A 20,214-nucleotide genomic window follows, 5' to 3' on the forward strand; every position below is an offset into this window, starting at 1 on the left:
AATATATATATAGTATATATATATTAACCTGCAGTCTTTTCTGCATAGCAAAACCGGTTTTTCCATGTTAATAGATAGAGGAATAGTGTACAGGGGAGAAACATTTTTCCAATTTTTCCCTTTTGCTTAACCGCCTGTGGGTTAATATTAACCAATAATATTCAATCTCTGTCAGGTATAATATTATAGAATACTTTACCACCATAATGAAGGGAATAATTATACGCAAATTAAAGAGGGCCCACAATCTGGAGTAATTAGTAAGTATGTATACATGTTTCTAAGTAGCTTATAAGCTCACCGGACAAAAATTTAGTCACTCTAGTGCGCAAGTATAGATGAATCGTTAGGTTTCATTTTATAACGCAGTGGTCAAGTGACGTGCTCAAATGCGTGTGCACTGCCTCAACACAATCAAAGGCAAATAGCCATTAGGGAGGCACTTTTGTTTTAAGTGTAAGGGTGTGACTATGGTGAATGAAGTTGCTGGATTTGTTGGTCTAGATGCGAACTGTTCAACGTGTATACAAGCAGTGATGTAATACTGGTGACCACAAAAAACGTTGCCAGAATTGTGGTTGGAAAAAGATCCAGCACTAGGACCGGAAGACGTGTTAATGATTTATCAATCGAAAGCTCTTCGAAACCAGACAGGAATCGCTTCAGTTAGTGAATGAAGGTCCATCCCAACCTGTTGGTAAGAGAACATTTCAACGTGAGCTGCATACTGGTGGAGTGTAATATGGTCTGAAAAATTACGTTTTTGTCTTTATTCAAATGACGCATGTCGTCAAGTGCTCTGATAAGACCAGAGGAAACATTTCGTCCTGATTATTAGCACCCTCACTAAGGTGGCCAATAACATGAATCAACATGTTTTTTTGAACATTCTGTGTAAACAAGTGTTGCCTTTCAGTCAACATCTTTTCATAAAGAGTATGCGCTGTAGATATTCCTATTGTTCAGACTACAGCAATGTAGACTGGTTTCATGTGACTGGTTTTATGAACACTCGGACACTCAATTACATCTCGACTGGCCTGCAAAAATCACCTGACTTCAACTTCATTGCAAATTTGTGGGACATGTTGGAACAACGGGTAAAACGCCGAAATCAGTATCCTCGCAATTTGATGGATTTGCGCTATCAGTTTTTTCAGCGAGTGGCTTAAACTGAATTCAACGTACAGTGGGCAGTAAAAAAAGATATCACTCTGAATAACTTTCGTTCTAATAATCATATTTTCACGTACGAAGAGCTAACGAGGAGGAATTTCTCCCCCAAACCATTCCGAAAATGCTGAGATGCAAAAAAAAATCACAGACAGTGAGAATGATCCCTTGTATTCTTATATTGCTCAGTTGCAAACTTTGTCATTAACATTTATCATTAAAACGAAACTAGCAGTGATTGAACAGGGCTGAACTTTTTGTAGCGGTTAGATTTGATCACGTTCGAAATGTACTATTTTTATAAACTTTCAACTTTTGACGCACGAAATATTAATAGAGTCTATGTAATATCTTATCTAATGAAACGGAATAAGTTGCTTTCGATGACTGCGTTGGAACGTGACATAAACAACAAATCTTAATTGTTCTTATCATTTCCTTCTTATCATCAACTGACTCAAAATAAGAACCCTCTGTTTTCTTATTTGTATTTTTATGTCTGTTATATAGTTATTTTTATATTATTCTGTAAAATGTCATTTGCTGGAAGAGTAATTCTCCCTTTGTATGTGGCTGATGCTTTTACAAACAAACCTTTCAAAGGGAATAGTGCTGCTGTGTGCTTACTACCTTTTCCTGAGGTTTTAAAATTTGTTTTATTTAATAATTTAGCATATTTAAATATACAATTCAAAAACTTGTAAAATTATAATACATTACTTATCTATAAAGCAAATTATGTGTAATATGCGTACACATTCACCTAATTGTATATACCTTGGCCAAAGAATACCTAAGGAGGCCTTTTCATTTCAATTCCAACCTTCAGTAAGGATAGGTTCGAAAAGGGACAAAATATATTGCACCTCCAAAACCCGTTTCACTGTCTCCCCTACATTTTTTGTGGGGGTGCGTGTGTTAAGTAACCCGAAACTAATCACTGTCACAGAAGGGGAATTGCAACCTGCGGGGGTCAACTAGCTTTCAAAAGATATCAGAAGAAACTCACTCTTCATCTTATATTATGCTTTTTCTCTTTCTAAGATAAACTTAAAAAATATTTTTTTTAACTCTAAAACGACTTTATTTATTTTCAAAATAGTTTTATCATTTTATTTAACATGCACTTTTTCTAATTATATCTTGAATTGTTTATTATTTTGATTTGATTCTTAACAAATAAACACCGGGGTTATTTGTCACAAACAAATTGAAACATCAAAATTGAAAATTATTCGATTTAATTATCACAAAATTTTAAATCATATTAAGACAGATCTAAATTCCGATTATATCACTTAACTTATTCAAATAATTTAGCTCGGATACATTTAAAACTTTACCCACAAACTCATATTCATCATTTTTACTTACATTATTTCTACTCAGTTATAGTTACTTTAAAAACTTATCGCCAAAGATATTATTTAACAATAATACAAAAGAAATTCCTTATTGATCTAAAGCAGTTATTTAGTATAAATTTATTAAACTGCACATTTTGAAAGCGCAGTTTTATATGAAGTTTATTTTAAAGGAATAAAGGAAAACATAACTTATTAAAAAGCGAAAATATTTTATTTATCAGCTTTTGCTTGTTAAAAGGTATTTATATTTTATCAAATAATTTTTATCAAGTAATATCTTGTGATTACTTTAATAAAGGAACTTCATTTTTAATTTTAGGCCTTTAACTTAAAATTAGTATAACCCTAATAACAAAGAATGATGGTAAAAGTGGGTAATGAACGCATTTTATTTGTAAATGTCGTAAATAAAAGGACAAATAAATAACTTACAAAAGTATAACTTATTTCTAAGAAATTCCTTAAAAACTATCTTTGATAAGCTTTATAATTTTCTAAACGTAGAAGTAATATTATAAGAAAATTGATGTAACTCTTTCATTTCAGTTTTGAGGATTCATAAAAAATACCATCATTTCTGTCGTAAAAATAAATTATAACATTTTCGACTAATAAGCTGAAGTGACAGTTTAAATTTATTTTTCTAATAGATCATTTCGATGGATCATTAAAAACAACAAAATAAAACAATTCTATGTTATTTTACATTTTAGTACATAGATTTGTGAGACTGCTCACTGTAATTAATATAAAGATTTATCAAAATAATCGAAATTAATTTATAAAAAAGTACGATAACGAAATTTTTGAAAGAAAAGGCATTTATTGGTTTTCATTAAAACTTACAACATAACAACAGATTGAGACAAGTTTACTTTACAAAATTTTATTAAATACAAAAATACAGAAAATTATGGTTATCTGGGAGATATATTCATATAGATGGCATGCTGGCTAACCCTGGGAAGTTTTCGTGTTTTTCCTCTTTATGTAATGCTAATGACGGTTAGTTTTCTTATATTTTAATTAACTATAATTACACTAATTAAAGTTTGCAGTATAGAAATTTCTACTAAAACTCTTCTCCATGAATGGCAAAAGAGGGTCAGGGAAGAGAAATTAAAATAACACATTGATTACATACTTTGTTCTAGCAAAAAATTATGAATAAAAGTTACATTATACACTTTTAATATGAATTCGAAAAATTTCTCATTATTAAATACATAAGATATTGCATAATTACTACTCTTAATATATATTTTTAGAATATTGCGAAAAAAAGTTTTAAAAAGTGTATTAATTAGGAATTACCGATTAGGAAATCAACTAAGGAATCAGGTCTGAAAACATCAAAACCAGTTTGACTGTCTGAAGTAACAAAGAGTAACTTAACTCTAAGTATTACAGCTTATTTTTATTTTTTAATTTATCGTAATGAAATTTCGTGGTGTTTATAATAATCACATTTCTCATTCTTTTTATTTCATCTGGCAATCAAACTGGTTTCAATATTTTCAATGTTGCGTTCCTAAGCATCGATTCATTATATTTTGATACCGTTTGTATTTTTCTCTCGTGAATATTAATTATGACCACTAATGTTCTTTTACTTCCCTTTTTTTTTTTAAAGAATTTTAAAATACATGCGAATATTTTCATATTTTTCTTCATTTGCTGATTAAAATGAAAATTTCATAATACTTTAGTGTTCTTGTGTATTTACATTAAAGCCCTAAAAACAGGGTTAAGTGCTTGTTCATGTTTGGATGATGCGTGGTCTTGTGTACTAGCTATTTTTTTTTCCTTACCGTGAAAAAACATACTATCCCAGCTATTGGAGTAATTAAAACTATTTACGGAATGAAAAAATTGGAACCTTTTAAATTTTTTTAATGTAAATGTTTTTTTAAACCTACAAATGAGTGTACGATATATTTTTTAAAAAGAAAAGGAAAACGGCGGTTTTGTGATGCTTTATAGCATATTGGAAGATCTTTACGTCATTTATTCGATTTTAATTAATCTCACTTTATTCAGCAGCTAATTTTTTTAATTCTGAAACATCTTTAAAAAACAAGAAACAAAGTTTAAAAAAAGGGGAATAATGTATTTAAAAAATAAATTCCATTCTCAAAATGAATAAAAACAAGAAAATTATTACTACTAAATAAATAAAATGTATATAGAATGAACGAATTATCAGCAAATATAATTTTCATCTAAAGAGAAAGCTATCGGTTTTTAAAGCGTTCTCCATATCAGTTCTTCAGAAGGACAGAGAGAGAGAAAAAGATTTTCAAAAGGGGGCAAGACCTCCCACCGAGAAGATTAGTGAACTTGGGGGTGGAAGTTGCCTTCCTCCCTTACTCAAAGGTAGAAAGTGACTTGTGTTTCAAAGGCAATATTACAAAAAGTAATAAAGATAAAAAAAATTAACCTACATTTTCGTGGATAGGAAAGATTGAAAAAATTATTAGTATTTTTTTTTAATTGATCACTCCGATTCTTGAACAAGAAAAATCGATTCAAAGTATGACAAGCCCGCCATAGACTTTACATGTTAAAAGCAGAATTGAGGAGTCTGCTTGGTGCAACACTTTTCTCCCGGCAACCACGATTCATGACCCTGATTTTCTGCTCTTTTGAGCGCGCCCCGTGTTCTTTGTTCGCCAAGGTATATACAGAGCTCATTTTAGGTAAAAAAAGGGCAGGGAGCAAAAGTTTAAAAAAAAGGACATTATTATTCTAGAAAGGCAATAATTTCTTTCTATGTGCTTTATACGTTCTATTAAAATCACTTTCAATTATTCTATTATAATTTTTTTTTATTACTTTACTAAAAGTAGCAAAGCAATCATTAATTACTAATTTTTATTAATAAATTAACATATATATATTGAGCTAATTAGCTTAGTAATTTATTTAAAATGCATGCATATATTAATAAAATAATAAATGTATGTTTTTAGGTGTCTGTAGTTATGATTTAATAATTAAAATGATTAATAATAATTATGATTTAATGATAGTGAAGTAACTGCAAACTTTCAAAGACAAGTGCAACAAGGGGGTGTGGTGGCTATTTTTCCTTTCTCATATAAATCTATATATTGACAGCAATAACAAACTAAATAAAAAGAGTTGAAAATAACAAAAGTTTAAGAAAACCATTGTACAGTTTGGGGAAAAAATAAAGAAGGGTTGAGGAAAGAAAGGGCAAACAGTGTATGGAGTCTATTACATCAGGGCACTAATTTACTTCAGGGGCATGGGTGCAAGTCTTCCGTCCCAAGAACGGATTTCCGTCTTTCGAAAATGTCCGCGGACGGAAACAAGACTGACGGAAATCGGAAATTTTTTTTTCTGTCCTTAAAAATTGTTTTTTAGGTCTATGTTATTGGTCTACTTTCTTATGTCCTGTTGTTATTTTATCAAAAGACAGATGAATAAATATTTTTTGTACAGTACTTAAACTTGATGTATTATGGTAAAGCTTTCTTAGACAGTTTGCATATGTTGAGGGGGCATTGTGTATGTTAGGTATTTCAGTCCAAAAATTTTCAGTCTTAGCCTTTTTTCCTACTTGCACCCATGTTCAGGGGCAACAGGGTGGATTCTTTTGACTATAAGGGCAGCAAGGTGCTGCACCTTTTTTACCCTGCCTAGAATGAGCTCTGTGCATATCATTTGTTTGCATTATAAACTCAAAGAGGGGGCAGAATATGTCTGATCTCTCTAACAAGCTCTGGAAGAAATTCAAGCTGCCCTATGGAAATTTTTGGTCTAATTAAATAAAAAAGTTGCTACTAAAGTCTTTAATTGTAAAAAAAAATTCAGTTATAATAATAAAATATTACTATTTCAATTTGATTTCTATTATTTTAACACAAGGGGAAGAAAAATGATTTTGAAAATTTATTCAAGAAATTTTCAAAATAAATATTTTTTTTCCTTGGTTAAAGAGAACATTTTATCAAAATACAAACTAGACCTCAGTTTCTAGAAATATTTTAAAAAGGTTATTGTATCTAAAAAAAAGAAAGAGAACTGTGTTCTGTAGAAATATTAGGCCTTAACAATTTTCTGCTCTTCAGCTTTGTTAAAATACACCAATAAATATATATTGTGTCCATCAAATATTTCAAAATGAATAGGATATTTTTAGACAATCAAGGAAAAAATAAATTTTTCAGTTAAAAATAAATATTTTCTGTAATGAACATCTCTACATGTTCATTAAAATCGTTAATTATTTTTTTGGAATGCTTAGAAAACAAACATTATACTTTTATAAACAATTTATTATATTTTTTTCTTCATTTTTAAAATATAATAAAATTTTAAAATTAAGACAAAAGTTGATATTTTTTGTCGATTCTAAGACATGTACGAAACTCACACATTAAAAAATGGAAATAAGCATACCACATGCTTCAACAGTATGCATTTAAGTTCAATGTTTTTTGAAATTACATTCATTATCTATTAAGCAAATAATATTCTTTATTATGCTTTGCATAATGAAGAATAGGCAACTACCATCCTCTTAACGGTTTTTCTACTTTTAAACTAATAACCCGGTTAAGGAAGGAATTGTTTGACTTTAGAATTTTATTTTCCCTAGTCTTTTAATTTTGAATACTATATCCATTAAAACAATGTTTTTGAATTTGCTGTAGGCAGTATCTAAAGAAACTAAACAAGAAATAGCTGCTGAAATGAACCTTTCTGAAACTGCATTTCTTACAAGATTGGGAGAAGATACTTTTGATAATGGTAAATAATTATTTGTTCAACATGAATTTTTTTTTGTTTATCCCTAGATCAAAACTGTTGGTAGATTTTGATTAGTTCAGATCAAACTTGAAATCAGACAAACTATTAAAAAAAAATTCTAGAAATTTTATATCATTATTTCATTTTTATATACTCATCATTATTGGTTTTTAGAAGCAAAGAATTTTGCATTAAAGGGCCCCATTTAAATAATCAAATGATTTATAAACAATACTAGTTTTCTAAATCTATAATTTTGATTTTTATGGTCTTGTTTTTATACAGGGCTCTAAAGGCAGCATTCTTTTCTATTTTATGTATATGGTAAATTAAAAGCAAGATTTACATATTTAAATACAAAAAAAAATTATTTTTTTCTTCTGATTTTTAACAAAAATTCAATTTTATTACCAAGGGTAGGAGAGATGAGCAAATGCCCTACTTGGTCTAATCTTATAATAACTCTATCACAGCACAGTCTTTATGCATGGCATACCCGAGTAATGCTCGGGGGGGGGGGGCTTGAGAATGGTACTTTTTATAAATTGTATTAAAAATAAGCTAAGAATAAACAACATTTCCTCATATATTGTTTGAAATAAATATATTTTATTGTATAATATGAGCATTTTATTTATTTTTCTCTACAAATAGCGATTGATTATTATACAAACACAAATAATTTAAATAGTTTGTCGCCAAGAAAACTTAAAAAGGCGACCAAAATATATTTTTCTACATTCCAATGAAATTTCTTGTTTTTGGGCATTGAAAGATGCTTTAATAACTGTTTAGTTTGACAAAATAATTGATACCTTTAATTTTTTTTGTTAATTTGCTATACCTTCCTTTATAATTATTTAATTTTTTAAAATTAACTTCCATGTTTTTGAAAATTATTTTATTATTTGAAGATAACAACTAGTTAGAATCTCATTTTTTTTAAAAAAAAGTATGCATAGTTATTTAGTTTATGTATGTGAAGTTTTTTTTAGTTCATTTTAAAGATTAGATCATGCTACAGGGATCTTAAACATTTTTGTTCCTGGGGGCACTGCATGCTGTAAAGACGGCCCTGTACTATCAATGTGTATTTTATGCTAGTTACTAATTATTTTCCTTGAGTGAACTTGATTATATATTTTGCAAGATTCAAGAATCAATTTTGAATTTTGGTTGGCATTACATTTAAAAGAAACCTATTTCTTCAAGGACAAGGGAAAAACTGGAGAAAAAAAAAACTTAATAAACTGGTCAAAATGGAAGAAACTAAAAAGAACCAATGCAAATGTTTTGAATCACTATAATAATAGCTTACATTTAAACAATATATAGTACCAAAAAGAAAAAAGTTACATCTATTTTTAAAAAATTTTTTTTTATGTATTATGTAAAAATATTTTTATAGTTACAGAATTTTCAAAATCTATATACCATGTTTTTTAAGAATCGGTTTATTTATTCATACTTACACAGTGTTTTCATTACAGAAAAAAAAATGCGAAAGAATTTCTCACCCTTTCTCAAAACAGGGTGAGATCTCAAAAAGTTAAGTGAGATTTCTAAAAATTAAAAAAAACGCAAATAGACTTGGGAAAAAAAATTTTTTTTTAATTATAATACATTTTTGACATCTTCTAATTTTTAAAGCATTGAATATTTTTGCTGCATCATCATATGGAAAACGTTCTATATCTACTTTTTTTATCACCTTTTCTCATTAGGTTGCTTGAATGTTTATCAGTCATTTGTATACAATATTTTGTCTTAATTCGGTTTTGAGTGCTAAATGACCTTGCAACAGATGCTGAACAATTCATAATCACTTAGTAAATTTGTAGCATTGAAAAAAATTTAAACATCTTACATGAAGAAATCTTACCTTCCGTGAACACGTGGTTGCAGAAAAATGTGTTCTGAAAGATGCTCCGTCATTCAGGGGGGGGGGGGGGCATTGTGATCTGCTGTTCGCACCGGTTCTGAACAATACTGGTAAATAGGGAAGCTAGATAACAGGGATCCATGTTGAAAATAATGAAAGATCAAGGAGGAAAAGTCAAACGGATTTTATTCAAAATTGCAGAAGACGATTTTTTTTCCAAAATTCGCTAATTTTGAAATTGATTAATAGAGTGCGCGATCTTCTCGCGTTAATAATTTTTTAATGCGAGTAAAGAAAAAAATAAGCGAGATTCGCGCGTTCTCGCTCTGTAGTGAAAACACTGTTACAGTATTTGATAAAAATAGGATGCTATTTGTAATTGTAAATTTAATATGTGTTTTTTTATAGTTTATATGCATATGATTTGCTAATTAGTAGTGTTAATAAATTTTTTTCTCCGATGCCCACCTGGAGATTGACCTTTCGTCATACAGGCATCTGAAGGGGAGATTTGTAGGCCACTCTTTCAGGTGCACCATAATAGGCGGGCCAACGCTGCTCCCTCAGAAAAAAACAGATAGTACAGAGAAGGAAAGAACATTTATGTCTTACCAGGGATTCGAACCCGGAACTTTTCTGATGCAAGGCCAGTTTCCTGACCCCTATACAGGCCGTTCGGTGTGTCAATAAAATTTTAAAATGATAATAAGGGTTTGTCACTGGTGACTGATTTGAAAACAAGTTTACTATTTTTGTTGAAATGTCAGCTTTTTTAAATTTAAAAAAATTTTAATCACGAAGTTAAAATTGTAAGTATAGTAATTGTATAACATTTACTCTTTCTTTTTTTATTTATGTAAATCTATTTTTTAATGCTTGTATAAATTTTTTTTTAAAATTTTACTATTATAAACCAATACATTTTAAGCTGTTTTTATTTTTAAAAACTTAGATAAAGCTTAAGTTAAATTATTTCTTTAAATGTTAGGATTTGATCATTAGTTTAGGAAAACATGGTCTTGAGATATTTTTTTACGTCTGTCATTGAACAGCCGACCCAATTTTTTGGGTTAACGATTACTAATGTTCAACTCTGTAGCCTTGTAAATTTGAATTCAATCTAGAAGACAAGGAAACTCCTAGATCAAGAATTGGGAGAAATTTGCCTTTTTGGAGATCTTCTGGATGGAACTAACTTTCATCTGTGTTACATGAAGTAGAAAATCTCTCACGGTTAGCCTGACGGCAAGGGGACTCTAACCCATGATTCGTCTACTTTTGAGGATATTTTACGTCATCACTGTGGTCGGTGTGAGCTGGTTGTGGAATTCGTATCGACCAGCCATTGTTGTGTTTTGAACCCGGTTTAACTCATTGAGAGGCGAACGCTCTACCCCTAGAGCAATAATGGCTTGTTGGAAGATAACGAGGAGGATGTTAAAAACTGAATACAAAACTGTTATTAATGGAGGGCCATCCTGAGGCAGGCTCGGGTTTTCAAGGATCTGTTTAAAAACTACTATAGTAATTTACTATAGTAACTACTATCGTAATAGACCACCTTCAATTTCAAGCTCTGATTAAAGACACTGTCAAAATAAGTATAAAGGTATAATAGTACCAAGTCATTCTTTAAAACAATTTTATGTTTAATCTCTTAAGTGCGAGCTGGGATGGTTCAGGGGATAGAGCGTTCGCCTTCCTGCATGGGCTGGTCAATACAAGAACCTCAACCGGCTTGTACCAACCACGGTGCTGACATAAAATATCCTCAGTGGTAGACAGCAAAGGGTTAGTGTCCTCTTGCCGCCAGGCTAATGTGGGAGGTTTTTGTTGTTTTCCTTTCCATGTAATGCAAATGGGGGTTAATTCCAACAAAAAGTCCTCCCAAAAGGCAAATTTCTCCCAATACTTGATCTAGGAGCTCCCTTGTCTTCTAGATTGGGTTCAAAATTACAAGATTACGGGAGTTGAACGTTAGTAGTAAGCCCAAAATATTGGGTTGGCTGTTCAACGATGGGTTATAAATCATATAAATCACTGTAATGCACATTATTTCTGCATAATGTGTATAGATTTTATTTTTGAACACATTAATAGAAGTAACTATGCTAGATGGTAATTTAAAATGATATATAAATTTTAAAAAAATATTAAATTCCTATAATTTATTCTTCTTGAATTTATTATTATTTTTTTATCTTTAGGCAATAAGTTTGGTCTTGAATGGTTTTCCCCAACCTGTGAAGTTAACCTTTGTGGGCATGCAACTCTGGCATCTTCAGCCGTATTATTCTTTGCTTTAAGTATGTCCTTTTGTCAATTTCATTCCTATTTTTTTCACATGAAGTTTAAATAATTATTCTGTAATTAGCAATAAATGTATTTTTTAACAGAATATTTATTTATTATTTGCTAATTTTTTTTTATTATTTGTTTAATGTAATGTGATATTTTAACTTCATTATAACAATTTAAGACTGATATCAGTTACTAACCATCAGCTGTGGACCTCTGAATGTATTTATATTGGTCCCATTTCAAGACAAATTGTTTATTTGTTCATGTGAAAATTTATATACAATTAATGTAATTGCAAATTTATATATCACATACATACCTGTCAAATCTCCTGTTTTTTAATGAAGACTCTTGTATTTTATGTCTGTCTCCTGTTTACCAGTATATTCTCAAATTTCTCTGTGTTTGTTGAAGAAATTAAAAATAAAAGAAAGAAAAAATTGTCGATAAAACATCCGCTAATGGCAAAAATACTTCTCTTATTCCTCAACAGATGGTGCTATTGCCAGTACTTCAGTATGTTGAGTATTTATAGTTGAAGTTATTATAAATAATGGTTTAAAATAATCTTCTTTAGATTGAGATTTGTATAAAAAATTTTTACATCAACTAAATGTAAGTGCTTATATTATTTCCAATTTTGAATTTCTCTTTTTGACTTACATGATTACGCATGATGTATCAAAACTTTACACGTAGCCCGAAAAGTGTCACTAGTAAAATCTCTGTTATTTTATTTCTCCAATGTTGGCGGGTATGCATATATATATATATATATATATATATATATATATATATATATATATATATATATATATATACAGATAAATAGATATACATAATTATATATTATGCTGTGAATTTATATTATATATATTTTTAAAATGCAATCTTTCTTATAAAAATATTAGGGTTCGTACATGCTGGGAATATCGGGGGAAAACCTGATTTGAAAACCCTAATTTTACCCTAAATCTGGGAATTCTCAGAGAATTTGTCACTCTATCAAATTAGGGGATTTCACTCCTGTGTTTTCAATTGTAATTCAAGGATAAGAAAAAAATAATCAGGTTTTTTCTGGACCCATCTTCATTAGATGTGTTCTTGAGATTCTATTATTCTACAGCTTTTCTGGAGTGTTGTCAATTAGATGTCTGAGTTAAGGAACTTAAAATTTTTGTTTTGAAAGTATTTTTAATCCACTTTTGTTTCTCAATTTCCTTGATTTATTGTGACAAAATATTATTTTATAATTTTGGATAATACACTATTGTTACAAACAAAAAGTTTTTATCGTCTACTATGCTTATTCATTTTATATTTATTGGAGAAACAGCATTTTTTATTTGCATGATTTCTCAGAGCTGTGTTATCATTTGCAAGTGAAATTACATTTGCTTTTCTTAAATTTCATCTGCTTTTGTTAAGAAATAAAGGCAGAATATTGTTTATACATAAGCATACTTTATTAGTAAGAAGAGAAGAGCATTATTCAATTCCTACTATTATTTCACATTCTTCCTATATCTCCCTGTTCAAATTTTCTATCCTTAATCAAAATGCTTTTTATTCATCCACGCAAGTTTAAATAAATTTTTTTGTACTTGTAGTGGATGAAACTTGATGTTTATACAGTTTTATTTCAAATATTAATTCATTCATTAAATAGGAATGAGCAAAAAACAAAATGGAATTTTCTGATGGGTTAAGCGTTAGTCATTGTTTTAAATTTTACTATAAGAGATTCAGTTTTATCACATATTTTGAAAATAACACTAGTGATAGTTTCTAACTTATAGCTGTATTTAAAAAAAAAATATGTGGTTTGTTGTGCACATTTAAATATTTTATTATTTTATATTCGTTATGTCAGATAAATTAAATTACGTGGTAGCATGTGTGGTCCATGTCACCAAACCTCAGACCTTTTTTTCCCCTCCCAATTCCTACTGTTAGTTCACACTCTTCCTATATCTTGTTCAAATTTTCATTCGTTCATAAAATACTTTTTCATTCATCCATTCAAGTTCATTCTTTTTTAAACTTATGGATGATACTTATGTCAATGCAGTTTTTTCAAAAATGAATTCATTAATTAAACTTAATGAATTAATTTTAGTTTCATATGGTAATTATATGGAGAAAAAATGGTAATTATTTAATAAAAATTAAGGAAAATAAAGAAATTTTTGTTGGCCTATGTAGGAGTTTACTTTTTTATTTTATTTGTATATTGCTTGTTTATTGTTAAGAAGAGATATGAAACAGATTGCAGCCTTCTCTTTTTAGTTGTAATACATTTCCTCAATGTTTTTCCCTTCACAATCAATAAGTTAGTTCTTCTTATTCATAAATTTTAAGATTAAGAATTGGTCTCATCATATCTTGCTTTGTCCCAGGTTTTAATATTTATGTTAATGCTTCTTTTAGCAAACAATTCTGTTTGGAAATTAATAAGTGTTGTTTTTATTTAATTTGATTGTTAAATTGACCTTTTATTTTATAATTTTCTTTGCTTTGTTATCATCATTAATTTGATGATTTTAATAAATCTTTCTTTTATTATAATTTGGTTTTATTTTGTTTATTATAATTTTGACTTAATTTCAATTAATTTATATATTTTTATTTCTTTCTTTATTTTTTAGTTTGATATTTATTATTGAAATAAGATTTTTCAAAAATTATTTTAATAATTTCACAATTTTATGATCTTAAGTAATATTTTTATATTTATCCAACTTGTTAATGATTAGTTTTTTTGTTATTGATTAGTTTTTTAGTCCAAGATCTTTACATATTGCATTTTTATTGTTTTTACCTCCTTCTATTTTTAAGTAAGTTTGTCAGTTGTTTGAATATGTTTTTATTTCAATTAAATACATATTATTTGTTCAATATTTTTAGTAATTTAGTATTTTTTATAATAATTTTTTCTGACTTTCTCGAAAATATGTTCTTTGTGTTGTTTTGTGACTTAATTGAAAAATTGATTCTTCAGTTCAGCCTTTATTTTTTGCTTTCTTGCACCTTTGTTTCATATTTTAGGATGATAATTTATTGGATTAAATGTATGATGTTTTTATCATTTATTTATTTATTTATAAATCTATTTATCCATTATTGATTTTTTTTTATTTTACTTTTTTATTTTATTTATTTTAACTATTTTACACCATAGAAATGAAAAAGCTTAATCGGGAACCAAAATTATGATGATGCTTCTTTAAAGTCTATGTTTAATGGGGAATGACCTCCCATTGGTACAGGTAATCGCTCTTCACAAGAAGGGATTTGATAATTCATTTTGCTGGATACCGAGTCACGTCGGTATACTAGGGAATGAGTTGGCTGATTCTGCAGCACGATTTGCAACTACTGAATTAACAAAATCGGTACCATTCTCAGACATTAAACTACATATTCGGCAGCTCATCTCGTCCCTTTGGCAACAGCATTGGGACCTTCAGACTCAAAATAAACTTTATAACATCAAACCATATATATAGATCCATTACCTGTATTGCGTCTACGTAAGGCAGATGTAAAGCTAAATTGTCTCAGAATTGGCCACACTCAACTCACGCATATTCATCTGTTGTTAGGAGTATCTCCTCCCAAATGTGACTCTTGTAATGTTTTACTTACGGTTCATCACATTTTAACCATTTGTCCTTGCTTTAACCAACATCGTCTTACCTTTTTTAATAGCACTATGTTATGTATGAGGGATTCGTTAGATGAAATTCATCATCCTAACATTTTCGCATTTCTGCGAGCTATTGGTATTTTATTTTGGATATAACTGTTTTATCTGATTTTATTCACTCTTATTTCTTACCCATGTACCGTTTTACTTTTACTGTATATTTTATAGAATTACGCTATTTATCGATTTTTATGAACTTTTAAAAATCTGTGTCTTTTATTAGTTTCATTTATTTTATGACAATTAAATTATTGTGTGCAATTTACCATTAGATCTGACTCAATAAATTGTTTGGCACTGCATATCCTCCTTTGGATCTTGTGCCATAAAACTTCCACAATCAATGAATGGGCTGCATGATCTGCCACCTCTGTTTTAACTCTATTTGTACCTTTCTTAGACACAAAAGCTTATATTCGGCAGTTCATCACATCTGTTTGGCAACAACAATGGGATCTAAAAATTTATAACAAGTTGCACTCAATAAAAACATATTTTAGCCCATATCCTGTATTGAGTCTGCGGCATGCAGGTGTAAAGTTAAGCCGTCTCCAAATCGGCCACACTCAGCTGACCCACCTAAATTTGTTATTTGGGAAACTCCTCCCGACTGCAACACTTGTAAAGTTTTACTCACTATTCATCATATTCTAATCATCTGCCCATGTTTTAACCGTCATCGTCTTACTTTTTTCGGTAGTTCTATTTTAACTCTGCAGGATTTGTTAGGTGACTCTCATCATCCTAACACTTTTGTGTTTCTACGCGCAATTGGTCTTTTATACTGTATATAACTGTTTTATCCTATTCACAATTTTATCTGATTTTATTCAGCTTTGAATACATCTGTTTCGTTGCATCTAGTTTAATAAATTCCGTGTGATTTTCAATGAGGAAAATTTGTAATATACATTTACCTATGCATTGTAATATACATACTTGTAATATACATTTACCTATGCATTGTAATATACATACTTGTAATATACATTTACCTATGCATTGTAATATACATACTTGTAATATACATTTACCTATGCATTGTAATATACATACTTGTAATATACATTTACTTTTATTTTAAAACCGTTTGTTTGGCACAGCATGTCCTTCTTTGGACTTCGTGCCATTAAATCCTACATTTAATCAATCAAACCCATTGGTACAGGATTATCCTATTTTTTATCTTCTTCTGAACTTTAGAAAATATTGATGTCTCCCTATTTTTATCAAAAAATCTCTAAAAGAAGAATATTTGCTAAAAAGTCTTTAATTGGAAGAAAACTTTTTATATCTAAGAATTAACAACATACTAAAAATATTTTTTTTTGCCTGAATAAATGTTATCAATGTTTAATATTAGAAATGTGTTTAGAATTTTTTTTAAAGATTAGTTGTCTTTTTGTTGGTATAAAAATCTTGCAAATTTTTTAATTCCTACTATTAGTTCAGACTCTCCCTATATCTTGTTCAAATTTTCTATCGTTAATAAAATACATTTTATTCACCTGCACAAATTCAAATACATATTTTAAAACTTGTTGTGCATGAGAGTTGATGTTAATACAGTTTTTTCAAATATTAATTCATTAATTAAATTTGATAAATTGATTTTAGTTTTATATGGTAGAAAAAATTGAAATTATTTAATAAAAAGTAACTACAATAAAATTTTTCTTCATTGACCTAAGTAGGAATTGACTTTAAAAAAGTTTTTTTTTTCTATTACTAGTTTATTTTGAAAAAGTTAGCATTTATACCACAACTTCTTTGTTGATAATTAGGAATCAGGCAACCAAGATTCCACTTCATTAATATTAGGAGTTATAATTTGGTGTTGTATTTAATTTGACTAAAATTTAATAGAGTTTTAACTTTTGTCATAGGTTAAATGTAAAGAGTTTTTTTTGTTTTGTTTTGCTGATAATAGTGTATTTATTTTTCGATTTTGAGTTTTATATTTTATTCTTTTAGATAACAAATCAGAAATAATAGAATTCGAAACTCTTAGTGGTATATTGAAAGCTAAACGCCTAAATGATAACAAGATACAAATTGATTTGCCTGCCTATAATTCTACATCAGTAAGTTATTTTTTCTAAACTTATAAGTCTACTGACTAGTTTTCATTTTATAGGTCTCTATTTTTAAAGGGTCTTCTTGATTATAAGTGCCATTTTAGTATGTGTCATGTGTATCTTTCAGTTTTTAGCAAAATTGTAAAAATGTCTATAAAGAAATCTAAGAAAAATTTTTTTAAGAGAAGAACATTTATGATAAATATTTTGTACATGTTTTATGTATAAATGTGCATGCTCAAATGAATGATGTTAAATGTATTTTATTAATTTGTAAAAATATATTAAGTTTGTTAAATTTAAAATTAAAATTTGTTTTGTATAACTTTTCCATTTCTCAAAGTTCTTGATAAGGAAATTTTTATGTTTAAAAAGAAAACATAAAAAGGTTTTTTTCTTCTTTTTCCTAAGTTTAAATAACTGTAAGAATAAAATATATTTCTATTATGGAGGAAATATTTTTAATGGAAAATATTTTTAATATTTTTCATATATATCATTCATATTTTTCAGTATAAAAAACCTAGTAAAACTTCTTTTTTTTTAACATCCCTATAAATGTCATCAATTTTTAATATTAAAAATGAGTTGTAAAAAATACCCAATCAATGTGAAAAAATTGCTTATGTATAATTTTTTTCTTGTAATGTAATTTTTAATGTAACCAGGTGGATTTGCTCTCCTATCCCGTGATTGTCAATTCATTTGATATTTTCAATTTATTCAAGTTTATTTTCAAAAATTGATAAAGATCATAGATCCCTAGGAGAAAAATACAGTCAGACCTCGATATAAGGTCATCTGCATATAAGATCACCCTGTATATAAGGTCATTTTTCCAAAGTCCCGGCTCACTGAATAGGAATTCTTTGTTACAGATTATCGGATATATGGTCAAGTGTTAGAAATCATTATCGCTTATAAGGTCATTTTTATCTGAGGCAAGGGGAGCTCTTTTCTAACAAAAGCCTATTTAACTTCCTTAGAAGGCAATTTTAATTTTAAATTCACCCCGCTTATAAGGTCACTTTTGTGATGTCCGATAGGGTGACCTTATATCGAGGTCTGACTGTATATAGTTATTATAATTTTATGCAAGCGCATTTTATTAATTTGTTAATCCTAGCAAAATGAATGATTGTCTGGATTTGAAAATAATCAATTATACTTGAAAAAAGGAAACTTAGGAAAATTTTGTTACATTATAAAATAAAATGAAGTATTTTTATTTCATTGCAATAAGTAATGGCTATAAGTAATAACCTTATATAACAGTTTAAATTTGAAATTTTTTTTAATTAAGGCTTTTATATTTTTAAAAATTTAAATAAAAGTGTTAAGTTATACTTGGCAACATCCAATTCTCTCTCACTCTTTTTTTTTTTTTTTTTTTACTTTCAACATAAACTCAAGTATGAGCATACAAAATGAAGATCTAAAGAGAGAGATAAAATTGTCTACAACATGAATAAACATGTATTACTTATAGCAAAAGGAATGAAAAAATTTTTTTTTAGAAAAGCATTTAAAATTGCAGTAATTTTTTGAAGAAATTGAAATTTTGAAGTAAAACAAAACTCAAGTTCATAAATTGTCCCTTTCATCACGTCGAAATTCAATTCTTTAGTTGCATACCTGAGGGTCGCAAAGTAGCTCAAAGGGTATCTTTTAATTCAAATGTAACAGTAACTGATTTTCAAACTAAATATCAAATTTTAAATTCCTTGTTAACCTTGTACATTTTTTGCACTGCTCAGTAAATTCAAGTTTCTAAATCTTACACAGGGTGCGCAGCGTTTTTAAAAAGTGCATAAAGTTGCTTATTTTTTATTTACGTTTTTCAAAAGCCTTTAAAGTTGCTATTTTATTCGGGGTTTGTAAAAAGTGCTTAATTTTCTATCTCTTAAAAAGAGATTTTTTTTTGCCGTGTCCATTGTTATTCTAAATCTCAAAAAATTCAGGATTTTCAAATTTTTCTCTGCAATATTTATCAGAAACTAGTTATTGATTTTATGTTGATAAATAAAGAACTTTAAATGATAGAAGAAAAAATTTTTTATTTGTGCAGAGATCCTAATTATGATTTTCTTTTTTTTTTTGGAAAGTGATTATAAATATTTTTTGAGTGCTTAAAAAAAACTAAAAAAGGGCTTATTTTTTGTTAAAAAATCTGACTACGCATCCTGTTATAGATTTTGTGCAGAAAAACAAAATATAGGTTGAACACCCAAAACAGCTATAGCTGGGTCTCTTACAATTTTTGAATATAAAGAATCTCTTTTAATTTTGTAATATTGACAGCTATAAATTGGTGTTTTGTCTGCAAATTTATTTTACTCAAATAGACTAAATTTTTAACATAAAAACCATGTTTCAGACACTGAAGTAATGTTGATTTAAATGCTAAGTTTTACCTACATTTTCTATAAGACATATAAAATCTTTGTCTTAAAGGCAATTTCTGAAATGCTAAAAATTAGAAATTGTGTTTTTTACACTATGTGTAGTTGTAGAAATCAATCCTTAGAGCCAGGCATGTGATTTTTCTGCTAATTCATGAAATTCTGTGAATTAATAATTTATATTCTCACAAAAAAAATCTAAAATCTTCTAATCTAAAATTTACATTTAGTTATTTACACATACCTGCCAACTCTCCTGTATTTTATGACTATTCCTGTTTAATTAAATGTCCTGTTAAATTTTAAAAAATAAAATTTTGGCCATAAAATATCCGCTAATGGCGAAAATACTTTTCTTATTCCTCAACAGATGGTGCTATTGCCATTACAGCTGTATGTTGAGTGTTTATATTAAACTATAATTAATTATAAATTAAGTAATTATAAATAATGGTTTTAAGAAAAATCTTCTTTAGATTAAGATTTATATACAATTTTTTTACATTACTAAATGTAAATGCTT

General features: G+C 28.3%; 1 protein-coding gene across 2 annotated transcripts in view; it reads left to right on the top strand.

Moving 5' to 3' along the window:
- Positions 1 to 1,435: 1,435 nt before the first annotated feature.
- Positions 1,436 to 20,214, top strand: part of LOC147801105 (phenazine biosynthesis-like domain-containing protein 1) — a 49,981-nt gene continuing 31,202 nt past the window's right edge. Inside the window, exons 1-4 of one of the 2 annotated variants that reach the window (XM_087155793.1) lie at positions 1,436 to 1,814; positions 7,223 to 7,319; positions 11,409 to 11,507; positions 17,186 to 17,295. In XM_087155793.1, coding sequence (XP_087011919.1) covers positions 1,707 to 1,814; positions 7,223 to 7,319; positions 11,409 to 11,507; positions 17,186 to 17,295 — 414 coding nt within the window. In that variant the 5' untranslated portion in view covers positions 1,436 to 1,706. The remainder of the gene's footprint in view (positions 1,815 to 7,222; positions 7,320 to 11,408; positions 11,508 to 17,185; positions 17,296 to 20,214) is intronic. The other variant, XM_087155792.1, reaches the window with a different exon arrangement.

Source organism: Parasteatoda tepidariorum, chromosome 12 (genome assembly GCF_982258835.1).
Source record: "Parasteatoda tepidariorum strain Cologne lab strain chromosome 12, Ptep-v5.0, whole genome shotgun sequence".
Lineage (NCBI taxonomy): Eukaryota > Metazoa > Arthropoda > Arachnida > Araneae > Theridiidae > Parasteatoda > Parasteatoda tepidariorum.